The 20,788-nt window shown below is 35.8% G+C and overlaps 2 protein-coding genes across 2 annotated transcripts; both read right to left on the reverse strand.

Annotated features, from left to right (window-relative positions):
- Positions 1-18: 18 nt before the first annotated feature.
- Positions 19-3,245, reverse strand: LOC127938149 (uncharacterized). The gene is made up of 2 exons (XM_052534576.1): positions 3,154-3,245; positions 19-2,567 (listed from the first exon to the last, which is right to left on the reverse strand). The coding sequence occupies exon 2, from the start codon at positions 2,451-2,453 to the stop codon at positions 1,008-1,010; it is 1,446 nt and encodes a 481-aa protein (XP_052390536.1). The 5' UTR covers positions 2,454-2,567; positions 3,154-3,245; the 3' UTR covers positions 19-1,007.
- A 1,241-nt stretch (positions 3,246-4,486) lies between these two features.
- Positions 4,487-19,528, reverse strand: LOC127938889 (C-1-tetrahydrofolate synthase, cytoplasmic). Its single transcript, XM_052535795.1, has 27 exons — positions 19,243-19,528; positions 19,035-19,144; positions 18,091-18,175; positions 16,984-17,043; positions 16,851-16,904; positions 16,570-16,706; positions 14,614-14,714; positions 13,398-13,534; positions 13,052-13,163; positions 12,830-12,957; positions 12,233-12,330; positions 11,931-12,104; positions 11,587-11,723; positions 10,970-11,016; positions 10,777-10,884; positions 10,630-10,704; positions 10,447-10,533; positions 10,219-10,353; positions 10,078-10,146; positions 9,814-9,925; positions 9,004-9,143; positions 8,837-8,878; positions 8,567-8,667; positions 8,123-8,300; positions 7,572-7,679; positions 6,659-6,811; positions 4,487-5,672 (listed from the first exon to the last, which is right to left on the reverse strand). The coding sequence occupies exons 2-27, from the start codon at positions 19,133-19,135 to the stop codon at positions 5,601-5,603; spliced, it is 2,751 nt and encodes a 916-aa protein (XP_052391755.1). The 5' UTR covers positions 19,136-19,144; positions 19,243-19,528; the 3' UTR covers positions 4,487-5,600.
- Positions 19,529-20,788: the final 1,260 nt, after the last annotated feature.

Here is a 20,788-nt window from a genome sequence, read left to right on the forward strand (position 1 = left end):
TACCCCAAATTAAAATTCTGTCATCATTTACTCACCCTCACATCATTCCAAACCTGTTGTATGATTTTATACAGCTTAGAAAGCAAACATGATATTTTGAACAATGTTTAATGTTTCTGGTCTATACAATGAAAGTCAGTGGGGTTCATTGTTGTTTTGGTCCCGACTGACTTTCATTGTATGGACAGTAACATTCTTCAGATGATGCTCTTTTGTGGTTTGCCGAAAGAATAAATTCATACAGGTTTGCAATAACATTGGGGTGAATAAATTATGACACAATTTACGTTTTGGCTAAACTATCCTGTAACTGACTATCTTGTAGTAACATCTTATTGCCACAAGAGAGTAGCATGTAGTCACAAAAGTAAACATTATCTCTCCTGCCAACTCTGAGTAATCATCTTTAAGCGTTTCTCCCAAGCTTGTTATGTACAGTATACAGTCTATAGTCTACAGTCTACATAACATCTAACAATTTCACTGTAGGCTTCAGTCAGGACCTCATTTAAATATGAAAAGAACATCCAATGTGCACACCTGGGTTCTCAGACCACTTATTTTCATAAAAACGTTGCCCTTAATGTTGACGGAATGGAAAGGAGTTTTACACAACAAATCATTAGCATGTGGCTCAGTGCCTTCTCAGAGTCATGTGTGGGATATTCATTGCTATAGAAACTAGACTGCAATAACATGGGAAATAATATCGCAGTATAAAAAATAAGAACAATAGAAGGTAACATTAATGACAATATGAGGTTAATCATGCAAGTACAAATTTAAAGCATTAAAATTACATAAAATTACAAACTTTTCCACAATCTGACACCAGTTATTACAATTATCATAACAAACATTCCCAATGTTTAAACAGCCTGAAATGTCACCTGACATTTAATCATGTGAAAATCATCTTCTCTTTTTTTCAGGTTATACACAGCTTTATTTATAGCATCTGACAGAAACATGAAACCATTTGCCGAATAAAGAATATGAATGTGTGTTTACGCATGGTCCAAACTTATCTGATTATGCTGCTGCTCGATTGTGAGTTGCTCCACAGCACCACGAATGGCTGCTTGCACCATAGAAACTGCCGTCTGAATCAGTAAGGGCTCATTACACCGGCTGTGGTCCAGTTCAGGAGACACATTTACTTCAGAAGGATGTAGTGTGTTGTTTATTCTTAAATGTTGCCAGGACCCATTCATGGTAAGACCATCAAAATATGGTGCCTCATTCATGTTCTCTTCCTCCGATGAGCATGCATGCTCTATAGTAATCACTGGCCTGCATTTGACACAAGTTTTACTAGGCTTCTCAATTAAGACTAGCAGTTCACCAACTGATGATGTGCCTGCAAACTCAGAGTCGAAATTACGGCCACTGCAACACAATGGAGGAACCTCAGAATCCAAAACACTAGATTTTAACACCTGCTTTTCATCCTCATTAAAACTAACATCTTGGTCAGGACGTGTTTCCTTCACATCCGAGTGGCCAGCATCGATGTTTCTGTTAACGCTTACTTCTGCACTGAATGAAAATGTCTCTGGAACGCTTTTACCTTTTATGTTTTGTTCTTTCTTTCGGTTCTCTTCTTTTGTGACACTGGAAATGTCCAAAGCAGCCGCAGGTGATTGATTCAGTTGATCGGCTACTTCTGTGTGTGACGCACTGGAAGCATTACACTCAAACTGATCAATAGGAGATGCTTTCTTTCTTCTTGGAAAGATTTGGTAGATCTTTTTAAATGTCAAACCTTTTGGTGCCGTTATCTCGTGAAAAACCATGCTATTGTCTTGCTCTCTGCATCCCCTTCCTACATGTAGATTTACTTTGGATGTGGTAGATATCTTAGAAATGGGCCACACTGAGAAGAAGGCCCTAGTTTTACTTTTCCCATTAGGAACTTCCTTGTTTGCACTCAGTTTATTCTCATCCATGGAGTTACACTTATTGTGTTTAGCTTTGTTTCTGTTCTTCTTTGTTTTTTGAGGATTCAAAGTCTCGTTTTCAGTTCTATCTGATTCCTTCATCTTTCCACATCTTAGGAGTGAGGAAAACGTCCTTTTAATGGATGATTTTGAAGTGCTTCTGGTTATTTTTGTTTTACTTTCCATATTTTCATCTTTGCTTTCACTCTGCTCCAATGTTACAAGAATTCCTGAGGTATCTTCTGGAGCAGCTGATCGGGATTCCTTCTCCTCTGAGGGTTTTTGAGGGCTGTGGTGGGTAACAAGTGAGGACTGATTTCCATCATTACCTTGATAATTATTCTCTGCTGTGCCATCACAACTTTTAGCATGTCTTTGCCTTCTCTGAGATCTACCTTCCAGTTTCTCCATTGATTTTGACTTCCCCAGCAAAAGTCTCGGGGGACCCGTCAGTTTTCTTTTCAAACCCACCTTCTCCTGACTACTGGATAATTCTGTCTCTTGTGTGGACATGGTTAATCAAAAAAGAACCAAAGTCAATAATAGTCCACACTGGCAATACTGGATCAATTACACAAGTGGGTGTTTTCTCCGTTTACATACTGACAGCTTAAAGATGTGGCGATGCTGCAAACCAACACAAAACATTGTCTTGGTGAAGTTAAAGGTTTTCTGTATTCCACTTGTTGGTTGAAACATATGTATTACTTGATTTGTCTTCAATGATGAGCTTTTTGATATATTATTAATCTGAAATGTTAATCTTTGAGTATATTTTGATCATGCTCATAGATGACACATGAGCTGTGCAATGTTTACAGCACAAACAACATGAATACATACTGGGTGTGACACCGGTGAAAAGTCTCTAAACATCCTTTATATGAAGAATTCAGTAGGCGTTTTGCTAACAGGTGCTAACAGTAAAAGTAAACTAAAAATACGATTATTACAAATAACTTTATTTCCCAACACTTTTTTAAAATGATAGGCTACAGGAATAAATATAGCTATCTCAGTATAAGTAAAAACTCGAAGACTATTCGGATAACACCATATTTTTGTTTGTGACGTTTGTAAATCTGTGACGAATGTAAACGGTCATTACTTTATCTTAATCTTAATGATGATAACATATAACTCATAACAAGTTAACTTTGATATAAAAAGTGCTACAACAACGTACGAATTAATGATAAGTTAAAACACCTACCTGTAAAGTGGAGGGCACGACGTAAACTATTTTCACGGATGAGATTCAAAGAGCGTTTATGAATCCCCTCACGGATCTGCGCGCTCGGAGACTTGAGCCAACACACAGCGTGTTACGCGCCTTTTTGTTTCCATGACGACCAGCAGATTGATGGTTAATGTGAGCCAGAGCCGTGAGCGTGCACAGCATCCATCCAATCAACACAGAGGAGCCTTTGCTAATGTGAACATATTATTGATATCCATCATTGCGACCATACACACTCGCCATGTACAATTTACTAACAAAGTTATATTTTCTATGGATTTTTTTCCTAACAAAATTCAAATGAAAATTCAAATGCATTGAAGATCAAACAATAAATCAGACTCTCAAAACAACTGCTCAAATGAGAAACCAATTGCTCAAATGCAATTTCATTTCCTCATTCGTAGAAACATGAACTGTATCAAAAATCAAATAAATTTGTATTTGATGGGCTACTGTATATATTTTTTCATTATCAACCCAGTATAAACCTGTCATAATTAAATCTATAATTCAGTTCTGAAATCATAAATCAAATGCGTTTACACTTTGTCTAGATGATATATATTTTTTTTTAATAAAAATAAAATATTTTAGTGATGGACATCAACAGAGAGAGATACACTCTAAAGAATATGTTTTTTAACATCCATGGAATCTTTCCATTCCACACAAGGTTCTTTGTAGCGGATATAAAATGTCCACTACAATGGTTAAAATGTTCTTCACACCAAGAAAATATTATTATTATTATTGCATCACTGCAAAAACTTACAAAATCTGGGAAAATCAAATCTGGCTTTAAATGAAATGTCCGTAATGAGCAGATGGCACACAGAAATGAATTCTCATTTGGAGGCTTGCTTGATGTTTGCAAAAGACATATGTGCAAATATGACCTGTTATACCCAGAGTCTAATTTATAGTAGATATATATACTGACATAGAGTCAGTAGCAGACATTTCCTTATGGACCTTTTAGTCGGACAGCCTTTTTATCATTCAGGCATGTTTTAAATTTGTTCAGAAGAGGGATTGCCTCTTTCATTCAGGGTATATATAACAAGTCTTGACATCTCATGTATGTAATATAATTTCAAGCTCAAAAGCAGGTCTGAGGAAAATATGCCCTTGAAAACCTCACCAGAAAATAAAAAATGTACTCAACAAAGCTACCACAAAAGTGTATTAAGGGCTGGCAGTGTTTACTCGGGTTTCACTTGAATAGGCTGCCTCATACTGATAAACCTGGTGGCAATGTCCCGAACTAACCCCTGAATCAAACAGGCCAGATGCACACTCAGTATCCCACTTGGCAAATATGTCTTTATTTTCATGGTGACAGACCCATTCAACATTCATTTTCCAACGCAAAATGTGCTAAAATATGATAACACCTTTTATTTTAGGATTTTCTGTAAGTGTAACAATGGTGTTTAACATGTTTATATGAATGTAATAACATTTTAAACCAAATTAAAAAACAAGATGGCAATAATTTGTTAAAATAGGACCCCAAAATGTTGAGTTTCATTTTTGATTAGCTCGTATTCAATATCAGCACAGCAATTTATGTAGCATTTTTAATGGTATACACACGTTTTTTTTCTCCATAGAAAAAAAAAGGTGACTAGTCACACAGCATCGGATAACTGTAAGAGACACATTGGCAGTGATCAATGACTAATGGACGGCAACTATGGCTGTTGGGTAACACATATTGAAGAAGAGGCTAAAAATAAACTGGACTAGCAAGCTGGACAAATATACAATTATCTATTTATAGACAACAATCAGGACGGCAGCTTAGTATCTATAGCAACTAGAAACTTCATTAAAACCTAAGCCAAGATTTTATTTGAGTCAGATAAGATAGCATATAGAGTAAACATATAGACATTACACAAGCTCATAGAATCAATGTGTCATTATCTATGAACTCAAATGTGGCTTTCAATAATACTGGCAACTTAGCATAAACAAGCCGATAAGAAAAATACTGACAGACAGTTGGTTTTAAAGCACAGTCATGGCTAAAAATATCTTATGGATCAAGAAGCACAGCATAATAGCTGTGAGATCTGGAGTGAATTCCTAAAATCCATCATTCATCAAATTTACATACTTAAAACATACAGTTAAAAAGACACTGATAATTGGTTTTCACTGTACATAAGATATTTTATAGCAAATAAAAAAGCAGCTGTATAGTACTTGTAGTAAAACATGAAAATATTCTACATTTTATCATATGGTGCTAAAATTTGGATGCCAATGATTTGACTGAAGAAACTTTGTGTTGGTTTTAAAAACCATTTAGCCATGTTAAAAGAAAACTGTTTCTTTCCAATTATTAAAAGTTTGATTGACCATTAAGCAAACCACTTTCAGCTTGCGCATCTTTGCAAGTAACCATTGAGCTACTTGCTGTCACTGTAAAGGTTGTTGCCATGGAAACAGGGCCACATGGGATCATCCATTTCTGTATTTGTCTGTTGGAGAGTTTGAAGAAATTAGTCAATCTGGTGTTATCACAAAGGAGTTATTTTGCTGTCTTAATAATATAGCCCATTACAAATCAATCAAAAGCTAACAAAAAAAATAAACGCAAAAATAATTTTAATACAACAGCCTGACAAGCTAAACAAAACCATACTGAGCCAAGTTAACTGCATATGGAAATAATGCAGTTTAACAAACTGACTTACATTTGTAATCTGTAATGAACATAAATGTTGTATAAGGTCACTTGGACCACCAGTGGATTTTGTTGAACAGCTCATGTTCAGCTCAGGCATGCAGCCTAGCAACGTGTCTGGATAAAAATATCCTCAACATGTGTGACCAAATATTCTCTCTTTCTTTTTTGCACTGTAGACTCAACCGATGAGCGACTGACTGAAGAGTACAGAAATGAGTCGATGACTTCATCTGACTAGAGGACATACACCTCAGTGTTCATGTAATCTCATCATTTTATCTTCCATTAGTGTGGCCAGCCAATAATCATAAACTCTTAATGAAATCAATAATCACTTTTGTATTATGTTTTTTCCTTCCTCAGGTTTGGGGAGACAGTGTAATTGCATTGGAGTCAGTAAAATATTTTTGAAAGAAGTCGCTTACGCTCACCAAATCTGCTTTTACCGGATCAGAATATTGTGAAATATGATTACAATTTAAATTGTCTGTTTGCTATTTTAATCCATTCTAAAATGCAGTTTATTCCAGTGATGGCACAGCTGATTTTTCAGCATCATTACTCCAGTCTTCAGTGTCAGTGTTATTATAAATGTCTAAAATTGTTGTGCTGCTTCATATTTTCTCAGGATTAGAGTTCAAAAGTTTAAAATTGATTTTTTTTTTGCAACAGTATTGTCTTTAAAGCATGATTCCTCGCTAAAGCCATGCTGACCCCAAATTTAGAACTGTAGTATATCTAGCTCTAATATTATAGATACAGGAGTATAAAGCTCACCGATTCAGTCAGACAGCAGAGGAAACCTGCTCCAACATGGGCCTTGATATCAGTTATGGGCAGCATGAAGTTGGTGGGCACTCCCTTCAGCGTGGGGTCATTACTCAAGGACAGGTGTGTCTTAGCTATGCAAACCGGCAGATTCCCAAAGCCCTTTAAGAGAGGAAAAACAAAGATGATAAAAGAAATAGGGATGTAACGATGTAACCAGTTGAAAATTAAAACAAATATGCTTAATGCTACATGTATGTAGCATCTTTGTTTGGATCATGATTAAAATACAGTTGTTGCCTCTAATTTTAAATGGAAAGAGCACAGGTTTGTTTATATGAAGATATTTAATTTATTTATATTATTTATTTGATTTGGTGTTTATTTTAATTATTAATTATATTTTTCTAACATATTTGAATTTCACAAAGAATTATGAAGCATTTTGTCTAAGCAATAATAAAAGGACACTTTTTTATTAATCATGTGTCTTAGATCTCATTTTGTTAAAAAAATCGTGAGAAAATTGTATTGTGAAATCAATATTGTGAATCGTATCACATTTTGAGGTGAGTGAATCATTAAATCCCTTAAAAGAAGTGGAATAAGAGAGAATGTTACACTCCACCTGAGGCAGAGCGGCATACATATAATGTTAAACAGTCATTTTTCTTCAAAATTGCACAACTCAAATCATCAACAATATGAAATACAATATTTTTTAGTCCTCTTTGTAACTTCCTCAGCTGTCCACTAATAAGTCCAACCCAAATCAATTAACATTCAGTATTAGTATATAAACTGTATTTGATAAAGAATGTCTCCTTAATAAAGTACATTTTGTAAATAAGCAAATATCTGAGCTTTATGTAAATAGCTATTTCTTAGCCTGCTGCATTATATAAATTAAAAGGAAGCTTACCTGTTTTGTATAAAGTGCAAGCTTTTCTTTTGATTTTGGAGAGAGATCAATGTCTTTTGCACCATACATCTTTTGTGCCACAGTCCTTAACTTATCGGCAGCTGGAATCTGAAAACAGCCATTTATCTGTGTTTAATAATGTATTAGTATGAGTAATGGACTTTGGCTTCGTACAGAAGCCAAAGTCCATTGGCTTCATTGGCTTCATACTTTCATACAGACTTCCTTGAATGCTTGTTATATTTAGGCCTCGCCAATTAAAAATATTTCAAGCATTTAAAGTCACTGGCTGGTAATGAAACAGCTCTATATATAAGGTGTTAATTGATCTCAGAATATGTGTGGGAAAGAACAGCACAAAGGCACTGGGTAATGAAGTGAAAGTAAAACTGCTCCACTGTGTACTTGTATAAGGAATTTAATGATCCCGCAAGCAAATATACTTTCACTTCCTCTACTACATAATAATTCAGCACAGTACATAATAAAAAGTACAGTACATTTAATATCAGTTTCAGTGGGATTTAAACCTACACTATGCCATTTCTCACCTGTGTGTCGTAGAGGAAACTGAACTGTCCAGGTAGTTTTGCAGCTCTCTGAACAGCTTGTGCCAGAGCCAGCGCTCCAGCGCCCCCCTCAGACCAGTTAGAGCACTGCACCGCATCAAAGGCTCCAGCCTGCCTCGCCTGGCCACACACCAGCTCCAGCTCACGGTCAGTATCACCGCTATGCCAAATACAATCAGACCCCGTATTCATTCAGAGTGCCAGTACTGTGTGTGGTTCGGATTGGCTTGTACAGTTAGTGTACAAATGATACGATATAAATATTACATTATAATTAGACATAAAGAATAAAACGGTATACATATTGAAAATAATCCTTGTGACCCTGCAGAGGGTATGGAAAATGGATGGCTGGATATGTATAATAATGTTTAAATAGTAACAAATAGACAGACAGTTCTTTTTCTTTGCTGTTTGATATCATACCTGAATTTGTTGACAGCTACGATCACTGGTAAACCAAATGCTTGTGCATTTTCAACCTGTCTCTTCAGGTGACAGCAGCCTCCCTCCAACTGCTTGAGGTTCTGCATTACAGAAAACACATCAAGTGAAATACACTAAATCCATCCCTCACTTTCATAATGTCATTCAAATGTTCCATCATTTTCATTCAGTAATATGGCTTAACCCTGACAAATATGAAGATTCAGAATAGTACATAAAACTATTGCACAAATTGAAATAGTGTACTACCTCCTGTGAATACTCTTTTGGAAGGGGCAAACCTGCTTGGACCTATAAACAAGAATATATAGAAAGTATAAAGTCATTGTGAGATATTGCCTCTTTCAGAACAAGCACAACTAATGTGTTATAGGCTCAAGTGAACGCATAATGAAAAGATGTCTATAAATTCTCACAGGTGGGGCGCCACCATGCATCTTCAATGTACGAACAGTGGCCACTATCACTACCACATCTGGCCGCAGGCCTGAGTAGCGACACTTAATGTTGAAGAACTTCTCCAAGCCAATGTCAGCCCCGTGACCAGACTCAGTGACTGCAGAGACAAGAAAGAGCTTTACATTAGCCAAGGTTTGAATGTGGAAGTTTTTGTTGTTTATATAACACTAACCTAGACCATGTGATTTATACTCATTATCATTGTACACTACTGTTCAAAAGTTTAGGATTGGTAAGTCTCTTACACCCACCAAGATTGCACACAAAGGCTTTTAAAAAATACAGTAAAAACAGCAGTATTATAAAATAATACAATTCAAATCTGTATTTAAAAACTTTTTCTATCTGAATACAATTTAAAATGCAATTTTTCCGGTGATGGCAAAACTGAATATTCAGCAGCCATTACTCCAGTCTTCAGTCACATGATCCTACAGAAATTATTGCAATATGCTGGATATGGTTGTGCTGCTTTATATTTTAGCAGAAACTGATTTTTCAGGCTATTTTGTTTAACAGAAAGTTCAAATAAAACAGCATTTTTTGGAAACATTATAAAAGTCCTTTACTATCAGTTTTGGTCAATTTGATATGTCATTGCTGGAAAAAATAAATAAATACTAACCCTAAACTTTTGAATGGTAGTGAATTGGTGCAGAATTTTTACCAAAAAGAATGTACAGTATTTTGGCAGTAAAAAAGATTAGAAAACTTGTTAATGATTTAATTAATATAATATATGCAGATGAACCGGATTGCTTTTTCACCTACAAATCCTTCGGATCCGACAATTTTTAAAGCCAGTTTGTCTGCCAGAACGGAAGGACTGCCTTGGGCAATATCAGCCAATGGGCTGGTGTGAAGAAACGCCGGTGTACCCTAGAGAGTAAGACTGAGATGTGCTGAGACAGAATCTGACATTGTTTAAATAAATAAGGATTCTGTGTGCAGTGATTCTAAAATATTTCTACTGAAAAAATTACATTGACAATTTTAGTGGTCATGTAACATTTTGCGCGATTAAATCTTACCTCCACAGTCTGCATCAAGACAGGTTTCAGGGCATCTTTCAAGAGCATGGCCAGTGGACCACTGACATCCTGTGAGGAGAAGATTGTGTAGATTAGATCACACACATATACAGACATAATCAAGCACGTGAAAACACATACTAAATCCTCTGTGGTGACAGGGTCTCCAGATTTGTTTGTAGCCACTACTATCTTGGCCAGCCTCTGCTGCATCTCCTCTTCACTGCTGCTGAGTGACAGTACAGCCATGATTTCGTTTTCTAAAGAGCTGGAATCCTGAACACCACAGACAACAATTGAAATCAACAAATCACCCCGAAATACATGATAAGAAAAAAGTCAAAATTAAATGATTATATTGATACATACTGTTGCAGTGTCTGGGTCAATGTCCAGTTTGACAAAACGTCTTATCTCAGTCCTGGTCAAGGGGTCGGATTTCTCAATGCCCAGTTTCTACAGGTCATGAAGGACACCATGACCATGTCATCATACTACTGCAATGGTTTTGAAATGAATATCTTACTATAGACTGTGTTTTCTATGACTTACCGTCAGTCGATTAAGCTGGGCTTGAGAAACGGACCTTTGCCCCTCTCTGAGAGGAACCAATAAGTCAAATAAAGCCTGCAAGATATAAACGTGTGAGATCATACCAAATGCAAACTGTACAAACACACATATCAAACACAATCTGACCTTCTCAGAGAGCTTGGACTCATAGTGAGCATGTGCTTTAATAGTGTCCATCACAACCCTACTGGCAGCAGAGATGAGCGCATTCTGGCCTAAAGACTGAAGGCTGACCTGGGATCAATGTTTTGGAAGATATTCAGGTTCCATTTGATGAAATATATGCTTTCAAATCTCTGCTACAAGGTCTCAAACATACCTCCTCCAATGGGATAATCTGAGAGTATCCACCTCCAACAGCAATCCCTGTGAACAAAATGAAACCATGACCTCAAGAGAAAAAACAATACAATTTGCTCCACTTTTTGAGTCTAAAATAAAATGGGTAATTGCTAGTTTTGTGGAAAACGTTTAAAATAAGAAACATGAAACATTGTCAGATATAAAGCTGCACTGCAAGAACTAAAGTCACATTTATGAGAAATTCACAAATGTTTGAAACGTTCCGCAAACATTTCACAAAATCGAAACTGGCTTTCACACTGATAAATGAGATTGTAAATAAGCAAATGACTTTATAGCATAATTACGATTTAGTGTCTCATAAATTAGATTTTTAAAATCTTTTAATCACAATTTCAACAGTTGTTTTTTTATACCATAATTTTGTCTTTGTGTGACTATCAACTTTTATCATCATTGTAACTTTTTGTCACAGATATGAGATCTCATAATTTCAGACTTTTATTGACTTTCAACTTTGCAAGTCATAATTATGAATTTTATGTTGTTGTTTTGACTTTTTGTTATCTCATACTTATGACTTAGTAGTAGTAGAATGGGGGGGGGGGGGGGGGGGGTCGGGTTGTCACTTACCCCTAGCACCAAAAAAGGATCCTGGGGAAGGCTCTTGCACACAGGCAAAAGTGTTGATATTCAGGTGAGCCCCTAAAGCCTGAGCCAGTCCGAGAGTGGTGGTCCGCTTTCCCTCACCCAATGGAGTAGAAGTAATTCTGGTCACAGTAACACAAAATGAATGACTTTGAAAGCATTATGTTTGTTTGACGAATCGCTCGACGACAGAGCTTTAGCTGGGTGTGAATGCAGTGTGTTAACCAGGCTTAATAAAGTGTTGTAAGGTTCCATTTGGTGCTTGTGGAAAGTTACTACACTATAAGTTAATGCTAATGCACATAATTATATTTCAGGATGTATCCTACCCAGTGACAACCACATATTTCCCATCAGGCTCTTTCTCCATGCGTTTCAGAGCATCCAGTCGTATCTTAGCCCTGCTCCTTCCATATGGCTCCACTTCCTCAGAAAACAAGCCCACCTCTCTTGCAAGCTGACCAATTGTTTTGCTTTGGCATGAATAGGAGATTTCAGCATCACTGAGAAAATGAAATATGCATCAGCACGAATGGGTCAGCAAGAGTCACTAAAGTGCAATGATGCACTTTTCAGTATATTCTTAAATTAAACAATCTTTATATAAGCATGCTGCAAGCCACAACTGTACCTCGGCTGAGGCTCTAGGGGATTCTTCTTTGTGTACTTTATGTTCCATTTTCCTGGAGTGTATTTCTGCAGAAACCGCTTTGCACTTTCCACTGTATTCTGGTCAAAACCCAAATGAGAAAGCATAAATATTTGTAAAAAAAACAAGCCTTTTCATATTGTACAGTATTGTTATAAGTCCTTTCATCTTTGCTGAATAAAAGTATTCTTTCAAAATGTACTGTACTGACTCCAAACCTTTGAAATGTAGTGAATAAATTTAGGGTGTATATATTATAGTATATATAAATAGTGTTTTGATGCATAAATTCAATCGTAGCATTTAAAATAATTGTTAATAGTCTTATCTTGTAATTTAAATATACAAAACAAAAAAGCTTTTCAATATCTAATGTAAAATGAAAATAATTATCAGCTTATTTGTATTGGCCAAATTTTATATCAGTACAGCAACAACTGAAACAGTTCTAAAAATTTTATTTGCGACATTAACATCTTTCAGTTCTTTACTGAAAGCTTGTTCAAAGGAATGTAAATGCAAAGCAGCTTACAGCATTCATTTGTCAGTAAGAGTTGTCATTTGCTCTTGATATGATACCTTCATCAGCATGGCTACAGTCATGGGCCCGACTCCACCAGGCACTGGGGTGATGTATCCAGCTCGCTCTGTTGCTGAAGGGTAGTGCACATCCCCCACCACCCGTTTCCCACTGGCTTTGCTGCTGTCTGTGAGTCAAAGGTAAACATGTGAGCTGAAACCAGCAGCTATTTGATCATCCATGACTGTTTCAAACATATAGATAGAGTCAAGCACACAGACCTGGTATATGATTGATACCACAGTCTATGACCACCGCCCCCTCCTTCACCCACTCTCCTTTCACCATCTCAGCTCTGCCAGCACCCACAACCAAGATGTCTGCTCTGCCCACCTAAAGAAAACAAGAAACTGAAAGTTACTCCAACATTCACCTACTCCTTTTGTTAAACCAAACTGCATGCCAGGTCAAGGTCTGTACTAAATATCGATAAAGCAAACATTAAATTCATTTTTCACTTTTTTAAGAACAGAGTCTTTGTTGTAAAATCTAGCTTGAGAATTGCTCATATTCAAAACGGGCAACAGGGATTTAAAACAGAGCCTGAGAGAAGCAGACGAAAGCAACCTGTTCAGCAAGGTCAAGAGTCTTTGAGTGACAGGTGGTCACTGTGGCATGATTCCATAAGAGCAGATCGTGCATTGGAGCTCCGACGATCTTACTGCGGCCGATCACGACAGCATTCTTCCCCATCACACTCAAACCTGCACACATGAATCACACTTGCTCTGTTCCAAAACCCAGTGAGCATTTTAACATGCACTATTGACAAAAATCTTGTTCTAAAGGTCTCATTTTAATTTTGCTGCCTTGTTTGAGCCAAAATGTAAAGCAGTATCTGATCCAGCCTTTGTGGAGAAGGCAGAATGCATTGCAACAAGCTCAGCTTTAAAAATACAAGACTGTTGACGCGGTGACAGAAATTTAAGTTGTACATTACAACTGTTCATATATACATATACTCGAGATGCACAATGCACAATGACACCCCTGACCAAAAGTTATTTTTAATTATTTTTTTTTTTTTTATTAATTCTTTTATTTAACAAGGATGCATTAAATGGACAGTAAAGATGTTTATCATGGTCTTAATTATCAATTTTGAAGGATCATGTGACTGTAATGGCTGCTAAAAAAAAATATGTTTGCCACCAAAGGAATAAATTACATTTAAATATATTTTTAAAACAAAAAGATGTTACTGTAAATTGTAATATTTCACAATATGACTGTGTTTTATTGTAGTTTTTGATCAAATAAATGCAGCCTTAATGAGCATAGAAAACTTTAAAAACATATTCCAATATTTTAGCAACTTCAAACTTTGAAATATTAGTGAATTTCCATTAAAAGCAAAATACCAATAAAAACATTCAATATATAAAAATATTTAATTATAATAAATGTTACATAATTAAAATGAAGTATTGTAAGCTTATTAGAGATGAAGCCCATGCAGTCAGTAGACAGCAAGGAAGCTCACTGGGTATTAAATCAGAGCTCTTTTCTTTATCTTTGTGCGATGTGCCCTTTTCTGACGCACATACGTTTGTTTCTAAAAAAAGATCCTTCTTTTCTTTCCTTAGGGTGACGTCTCATTCACCACCCAGTCATCAGTCTGCACCACTCCATCTGTGTGTGTGTGTGTATAGATATTGCACCTATCCAATCACACTGCACACTGATGATGCTGTAGTATGAAGGCCCCCTAGATAATCACGCTATGATTCTAACAGATGAGAGCTAGAGCTCATGGGTAGCACTTTACAAGATTTCTACCCACCGGTCTGACTGATGAGCTCCATACAGCCATTAGGAGTGCATGGAATGAAACAGTCGCCCAGATCTCCACGAGACAGTTTTCCTGCATTTATACTGGTCAGGCTGAGAGAAAGAGAGAAAGACACATTAAATAATATACAGTTACAATGTTTTGTGGAGATAAAAAAAAAAAAAGCTATGCATTTAGGGAGTTTTTCGGAAACGTATGCATATTATCAGATCTATATATAGAAAAACTGTAATAACTAAAGAGTATTTTTTTTAAACCAGGATAATAAAATAAAATAAAATAAAATAAAATAAATAAATAAATATATATATATATATATATATATATATATATATATATATATATAATAATTATTTAATAATTATTTACCGTGTGATCTTAGTTAAAGGGTTAGTTCACCCATAAATTTAAATTAGCCCGTGTTTTACTCACCCTCGAAGCATCCTAGGTGTATATGACTTGCTTCTTTCAGACGAATCCAGTCGGAGTTATATAAAATATTGTCTTGGCTATTCCAAGCTCTGTAATTGCAGTTAGCTGGTTTTGCAGTCGAACAGTTCACAAGTCATCAAATAAAGCACACGATTCATAATAAAACCTGCTTCACATGGCTCTGGGGGGTGAATAAAGGCCTCCTGTAGTGAATCCATGCATGCAATCCTATTTCACACGTAATAAACATTTTTCTCTAACTTCTGTTATCTGTCGTATGCGGAAGCCGTTCCGACTGATGATGTAGGATGAATCCACAGCACGCGCACCTCTGAGATATGCTAGTTTCGTGACTAGGATAGCAGAGAAAGAAAAGTTTCATTACTTTAGCAAAGGAAAACCAGTCTCACATATATTTTATTTAGTTTATATCAAAATCCTCCGACATTCTTCTTTACAAATCCTTGGTTTGTACTTCTAATTCATGACCGGTGTTTTGTTCTGTTCTCTCTCCGATTTCATCACTAATCACACAACGACGTCTTACGTCTTACATCATCCACCGGAATGCCTTCCACATATGAGCAATACCAGAAGTGAGAGAAAAGTGTTTATTACATTTGAAATATGGATATTTTTCTAACAAAAACACATGGATTCATTACAGGAGGCCTTTATTCATCCTGTGAGGCACATGTGAGGCGCATTTTATTATGGATGCATGCACTTGATTTATTTTACTTTATTTTAAATATAACTCCGACTAGATTCATCTGAAAGAAGAAAGTCATATACACACAGGATGCTTCGAGGGTGAGTAAAACATTGGCTTCATTTTTGGGTGAACTAACCCTTTAAAGAATCAAATTGATAGTATTGATTTGAGATTGTGTTACTGATTTTGAAATATATTACTCTAAATATATTACAATCCTGACAAACAGTTTTGGAGATTTCAGTCTTTCTGCATCACATTTCCTATTAGAATTTTCCTATAAAAATGATAACCAGCAGTTTCCAGTCCTTAAACCTCAATATAACCTTCGGGTTACAAGTCTGACTCTCTAACCATTAGGCCATCATATAGTACAAATCATCTATGCAAGAGCCTGCAGGTTGATATTGCTTATTTGTGCAGATTTTAGTCTCAGTTGCTCCTAAAACTATTTTTACTTAGATAACTCATCTGAAATCAGTAAAAAAGGCAAATTTTCACACACATCAACAAAAAAGGCCTTTGGCCTTCTGACTCTGAGTGGAAAAAACAGATAAGAGAGCCACATAGAGTGATAAGACCTGGAAACCAGAGCTTCTGTAGCAGGGGCCTAATGGATAAAACAATAAGAAAAAGAAATGTGTAAAATGCAACAACTTGACTTTGTGAAGAAAATGCCTGCAGTCTGCACTACCTGTCTATTTCAATAAGTTTAGTAACAATAAATCCACTGTCAGGCTCGTTTTCTCCGTATTGTTCCTCAAACATACATTTCAAGCAAATAACAGAATTCCACCCACCCGTCAACATCTTTCTCTGGGGCCACAGCATTAGTTACTTTCTCTGTGTTCATCGGGTTGATAGAGTCAAGCGGTAGCTGTACGATGAGCCCATGGACCGCAGGATTCTCATTCACTGCAACTATCCTTTGCAGGACCTTAAGAAAATCAGTGGGATCAGCCTTCAGAATCAAATCCTGAATTATACGCAATGCCTCATGGACATATGAAGGGAGAAAGGACAAAAAAACGAGACGAGGTGAATCACACTGTTGTTATTGCTTGGGGCATGTTTCTCTTACTTCATCCTCTGTGGCTGTCTCGGGAAGCCTAATGTGGTTCGCATTGATTCCAATCTACGCAAGAGAGGGAGACAGTGTCAGTGACAGGTTTATGATAAACATGATTTCTGCTTATTAAATCAGCTCACTGAACCTCAGCTGCTGCCTTGAGCTTCATGCTGATGTAGAGGTTTGAGTCATCTCTGTCCCCAACCTACCACAAAACACAGGGTACATGAGAGTGTGCAAAGACAATAAGAAAAACATTTCATTGATCTAATTTGTAGAAATGATATATTTGTTAGTCTAATACTTTTAGACACTTTATGTCCTATAAAAGCAGAATCAGCAGACAACTCACTGAGATGTACAGTATAATTTAAACCAGTATTACAAAATAATAGCATATTACCTAAATATCTAATACTGCAATATTTCAGATACATTTTTTTCTTAAAGTGTAAATGTGTGTGTATATATATATTTGTGTAAATGTAAGTATGCTTTATATATATATATATATATATATATATATATATATATATATATATATATATATATATATATATATATATATATATAAAAATATATATATATATTTTTTTAATAAAAAAAAAATATATATATATATATATATATATATATATATATATATATATATATATATATATATGAAATTTTATGAATGCATAAAAATTATACAAATAATTATAATAATTATAATATTGCATTTTGATATTGAAATTTAAATGTGTTTTTTATTTAAAGTCTTTAATCTGGTTATTTAAATGTAATGGTCAACAGTGTTTTGATCAAAACAGATCAAAAATATTTAAAAGATTTAAAGAGATTTAAAAGAAGAAGAAAAACTTAAAGAGATTTAAAAGAACAACAAAACAACACAGTTCAAGCAGTGAGAATATTATGAAACAAGATGCGAGTCACACACCATGTCAATGTTATCTTATCGTGGTGACCTTAAACTAACACACCTTTCTTTCATGTTGCAGACTTTTGCATTTATCAACACATGACCATGAAGCAGTAGGGAGATTATATATTTTACCACAACACCCACAACCATGAGAGAAAAGAAAATGGCATATTACCAAATGACCATCTGGAGTAGAGCGAAAGGAGAAAGAAAAATAAAGAAGAAAGATGAGTCAGATTGTCAAGAGAGATAAAGAATTATACAGCTAGCTATCACCACAAGGTTTATTATACGGGCCAATATAATGAGCGAGAGGTCCAGACCGACCTGCAGCACAACCAAGCCAGGCCTGAATCCTGGGAACTGGTCCTTCATCGCTGCTACCTCCTTCTTCAGTCGATCCTTCACCAGTCTGGACATAAAGAGAAGAATGCCATCTAACTTAAGTGTCTTACAAAGGGGGTATTTTCAATTACTGCTTGATCTCAAAAGTACTACATTAAGTTGCAATCTTAAAGCTGAACATCTCTCATAAGATGTATTAAGTACAATTAAAACATAATATACATTGCTATTAGAGATCATTAGAGATGTAAAGTATGTAAATAATTATATTAACTAATTGTTATATATTTTAATACGAAAGTTTTGAGTTAGTACGATTTTAAATGCTTTAGAAGTCCTTACGCTTACCAAGGCTATACATTTTATTAAAAATACAGTAAAAACTGAAATATTATATATTATTACAATTTCAATAAAACATTTTTTTCTTATCTTAATATAAGCTATCTATTCCAAAGGTGAATTTTCATCAGCCATCACTAGTCATCAGTGTCACATGATCCTAATATGCTGATTTGAAACATTTCTTATTACTTTCAATGTTGAAAACAGTGGTGCTGCTAAACATTTTTGGTAGAAACCGTGACAACTTTTTTTTCAGGATATTCATTTTGCAATAATGTAAAAGTCTTTAGTGTCATGTTTGATCAATTTCATGCATCCTTGCTGAATGGAATATTTTTTTTAAAAACATTTTTTTACTGACTCAAAACTTTTCAAAGGCAGTATCTACTTAATAACACAATATAATATAATTTAATATATTTTTATAGTACAGGTGGAACACACTAAAAATGTAAGACTCAATTTTACACAATTTGTAACATCTCTATATCTAAAGAAGGGGGTCCCTAGCCTAAAAAAAAGAGTCCCCGATGCACCCGATTCCTACGTCTGCAGGGGCCCTCAAATACACTCAAACTCACTTTGCAGTCTTGTTTCCAGATACAATGGTTGCCATGGTACGCTGGCTGTCTCGGTATCTCAAAGCTCCTCGCCGGAGCACAGAGGCAGTGACGGCAAACATCTCCAGCTACTGAGCACAACACAATGGCAAAGTTAGTAAGAAAACATAACAGAGAGAAAAAAGCACCTGAAAATAGAGCTGCTTCAGTATTCTGCATATATCAACACCTGTCCAGCGTGAAAACAAAGCCTGCACAGCCACTCCTCCCTTTCTGTTTTCTGCAAGCGTCTCCTCTGCTGTCACAGGAAACTCTGCAGTGTGCAGCTCCCAAACCAGAGTGTTATCACTGGATCCAGCTGCAGCATTCCAGATTATTCCAATACGAGTGTGCAAGCAAGCTGATAAAGGAGCCCTGTCAAGGCTGCAAAGCTTAGACCAACTCAAGCAATCACATGGTTTGCGTAAAAAGCGTGCACAGGGCCAAAGAGGTTAAAATACAACTGCTGGGCTGTGGAGGAAGTGGGTTGTTCCATAGCGAAGAGCCAGGCAGCCAATCAGGGACACTCTGAGCTGGGACAGGAACATTCTTGGAACTCTGAGCTCTGTCTCCTCCTCTTCTTTCTGCCTGTGAAAAAACTCAAGCATGTGACCTCCAAAACAGAGTACCTCCTTCTCCCGCCTCTGTAAGCGGTCCAGAAGCCTTCAAAACAGCTGTCAATCAAACAACCTCTGGGAAGAGTCTGGTGCATTTTTGTTCATGTGCTGCCTGCAAACAAACGCATATAAGCATTTGTTTGTTTTAAGGCATTTGTGCCATGATGCTAAAAATGATATAGACAATGTTTTAAAACTCAAAGTTTGCATGCAGTGTTATAGATTTCATGGATAGTCTTTATAATGCATTTCTGGCACAACCACAGAAAAACAAACTGACTTAAAACATATGCATATGATAATACATATCTCACACATGTATTCAGAGTTGAGAAAATATAGACAACAAAAAACACCAAGAATATCATGACACGTATCTCCACCAGCTTTCAAAAAAAAAAAAAAAAAAAAAAAAAAAGTTGTTGTTAACTTTAGCTCCCTCTAGTGAGAAACTGTTAAATAATAACTTTGAGAATTCCATCTGTGGACTCATTTATTTATTAGTCTTAGCCTGCAGTATTCAGTAGGTAGTTGGCAATTTCGTCTTTGTAACACTTCTCACACGATGCCTTCAAACTAAACAAATCAGACTAAACTTAACAGAGTGTAAATATACAAAGACATTTTTACTTATTTAGATATTAGCTGGATTTTAGCTTCTGGGCCAAATCCTTACCGATGCCGATCCATTATTGTCTTATTAGTTCTCAGAGTTGATCACAATTTGTAAGCTTCTGCTTGTCCACTCGCCTTTTGAGGACTGACCACAGATTCTTTGTGGGATTGAGATCTGGGGAGATGCCTGGCATGGACCCAAAATTTTTAAATAATGATCTTCAAGCCACTTTATGAGTTTCTTCCATCATTTTATATCAATCAGTCTGGTCTTACGATCTATTTAGTATGATAGTGATTTTACCTGACTAGTGCTCATTCACACTTCACATGGGCTGCTGATATGATTAGTCAATTAATGTGAGCTGCTCATTTTGTGCAATGATCAAAAAACTGTGAAATTATTATTATATGTAATTTTTTTGGACAATGAAGCATTTGGCAATTATTTACAATGCATGTGATCACTGTACACAATAATATAGAAATAATGTAAATGAACAC

The sequence above is a fragment of the Carassius gibelio genome, chromosome A20 (assembly GCF_023724105.1).
Source record: "Carassius gibelio isolate Cgi1373 ecotype wild population from Czech Republic chromosome A20, carGib1.2-hapl.c, whole genome shotgun sequence".
NCBI classification, from domain to species: Eukaryota; Metazoa; Chordata; class Actinopteri; order Cypriniformes; family Cyprinidae; genus Carassius; species Carassius gibelio.

Coding starts and splice junctions, on each gene's coding strand:
- LOC127938149 (XM_052534576.1), bottom strand. CDS start 2,453: ATGTCCACACAAGAGACAGAATTATCCAGTAGTCAGGAGAAGGTGGGT.
- LOC127938889 (XM_052535795.1), bottom strand. CDS start 19,135: ATGTTTGCCGTCACTGCCTCTGTGCTCCGGCGAGGAGCTTTGAGATAC. Junction 13,164..13,397: donor CTCTTGACCTTGCTGAACAG/GTTGCTTTCGTC, acceptor TGTTTTCTTTAG/GTGGGCAGAGCAGACATCTT. Junction 10,354..10,446: donor TTGACCCAGACACTGCAACA/GTATGTATCAAT, acceptor TGTGGTGTTCAG/GATTCCAGCTCTTTAGAAAA.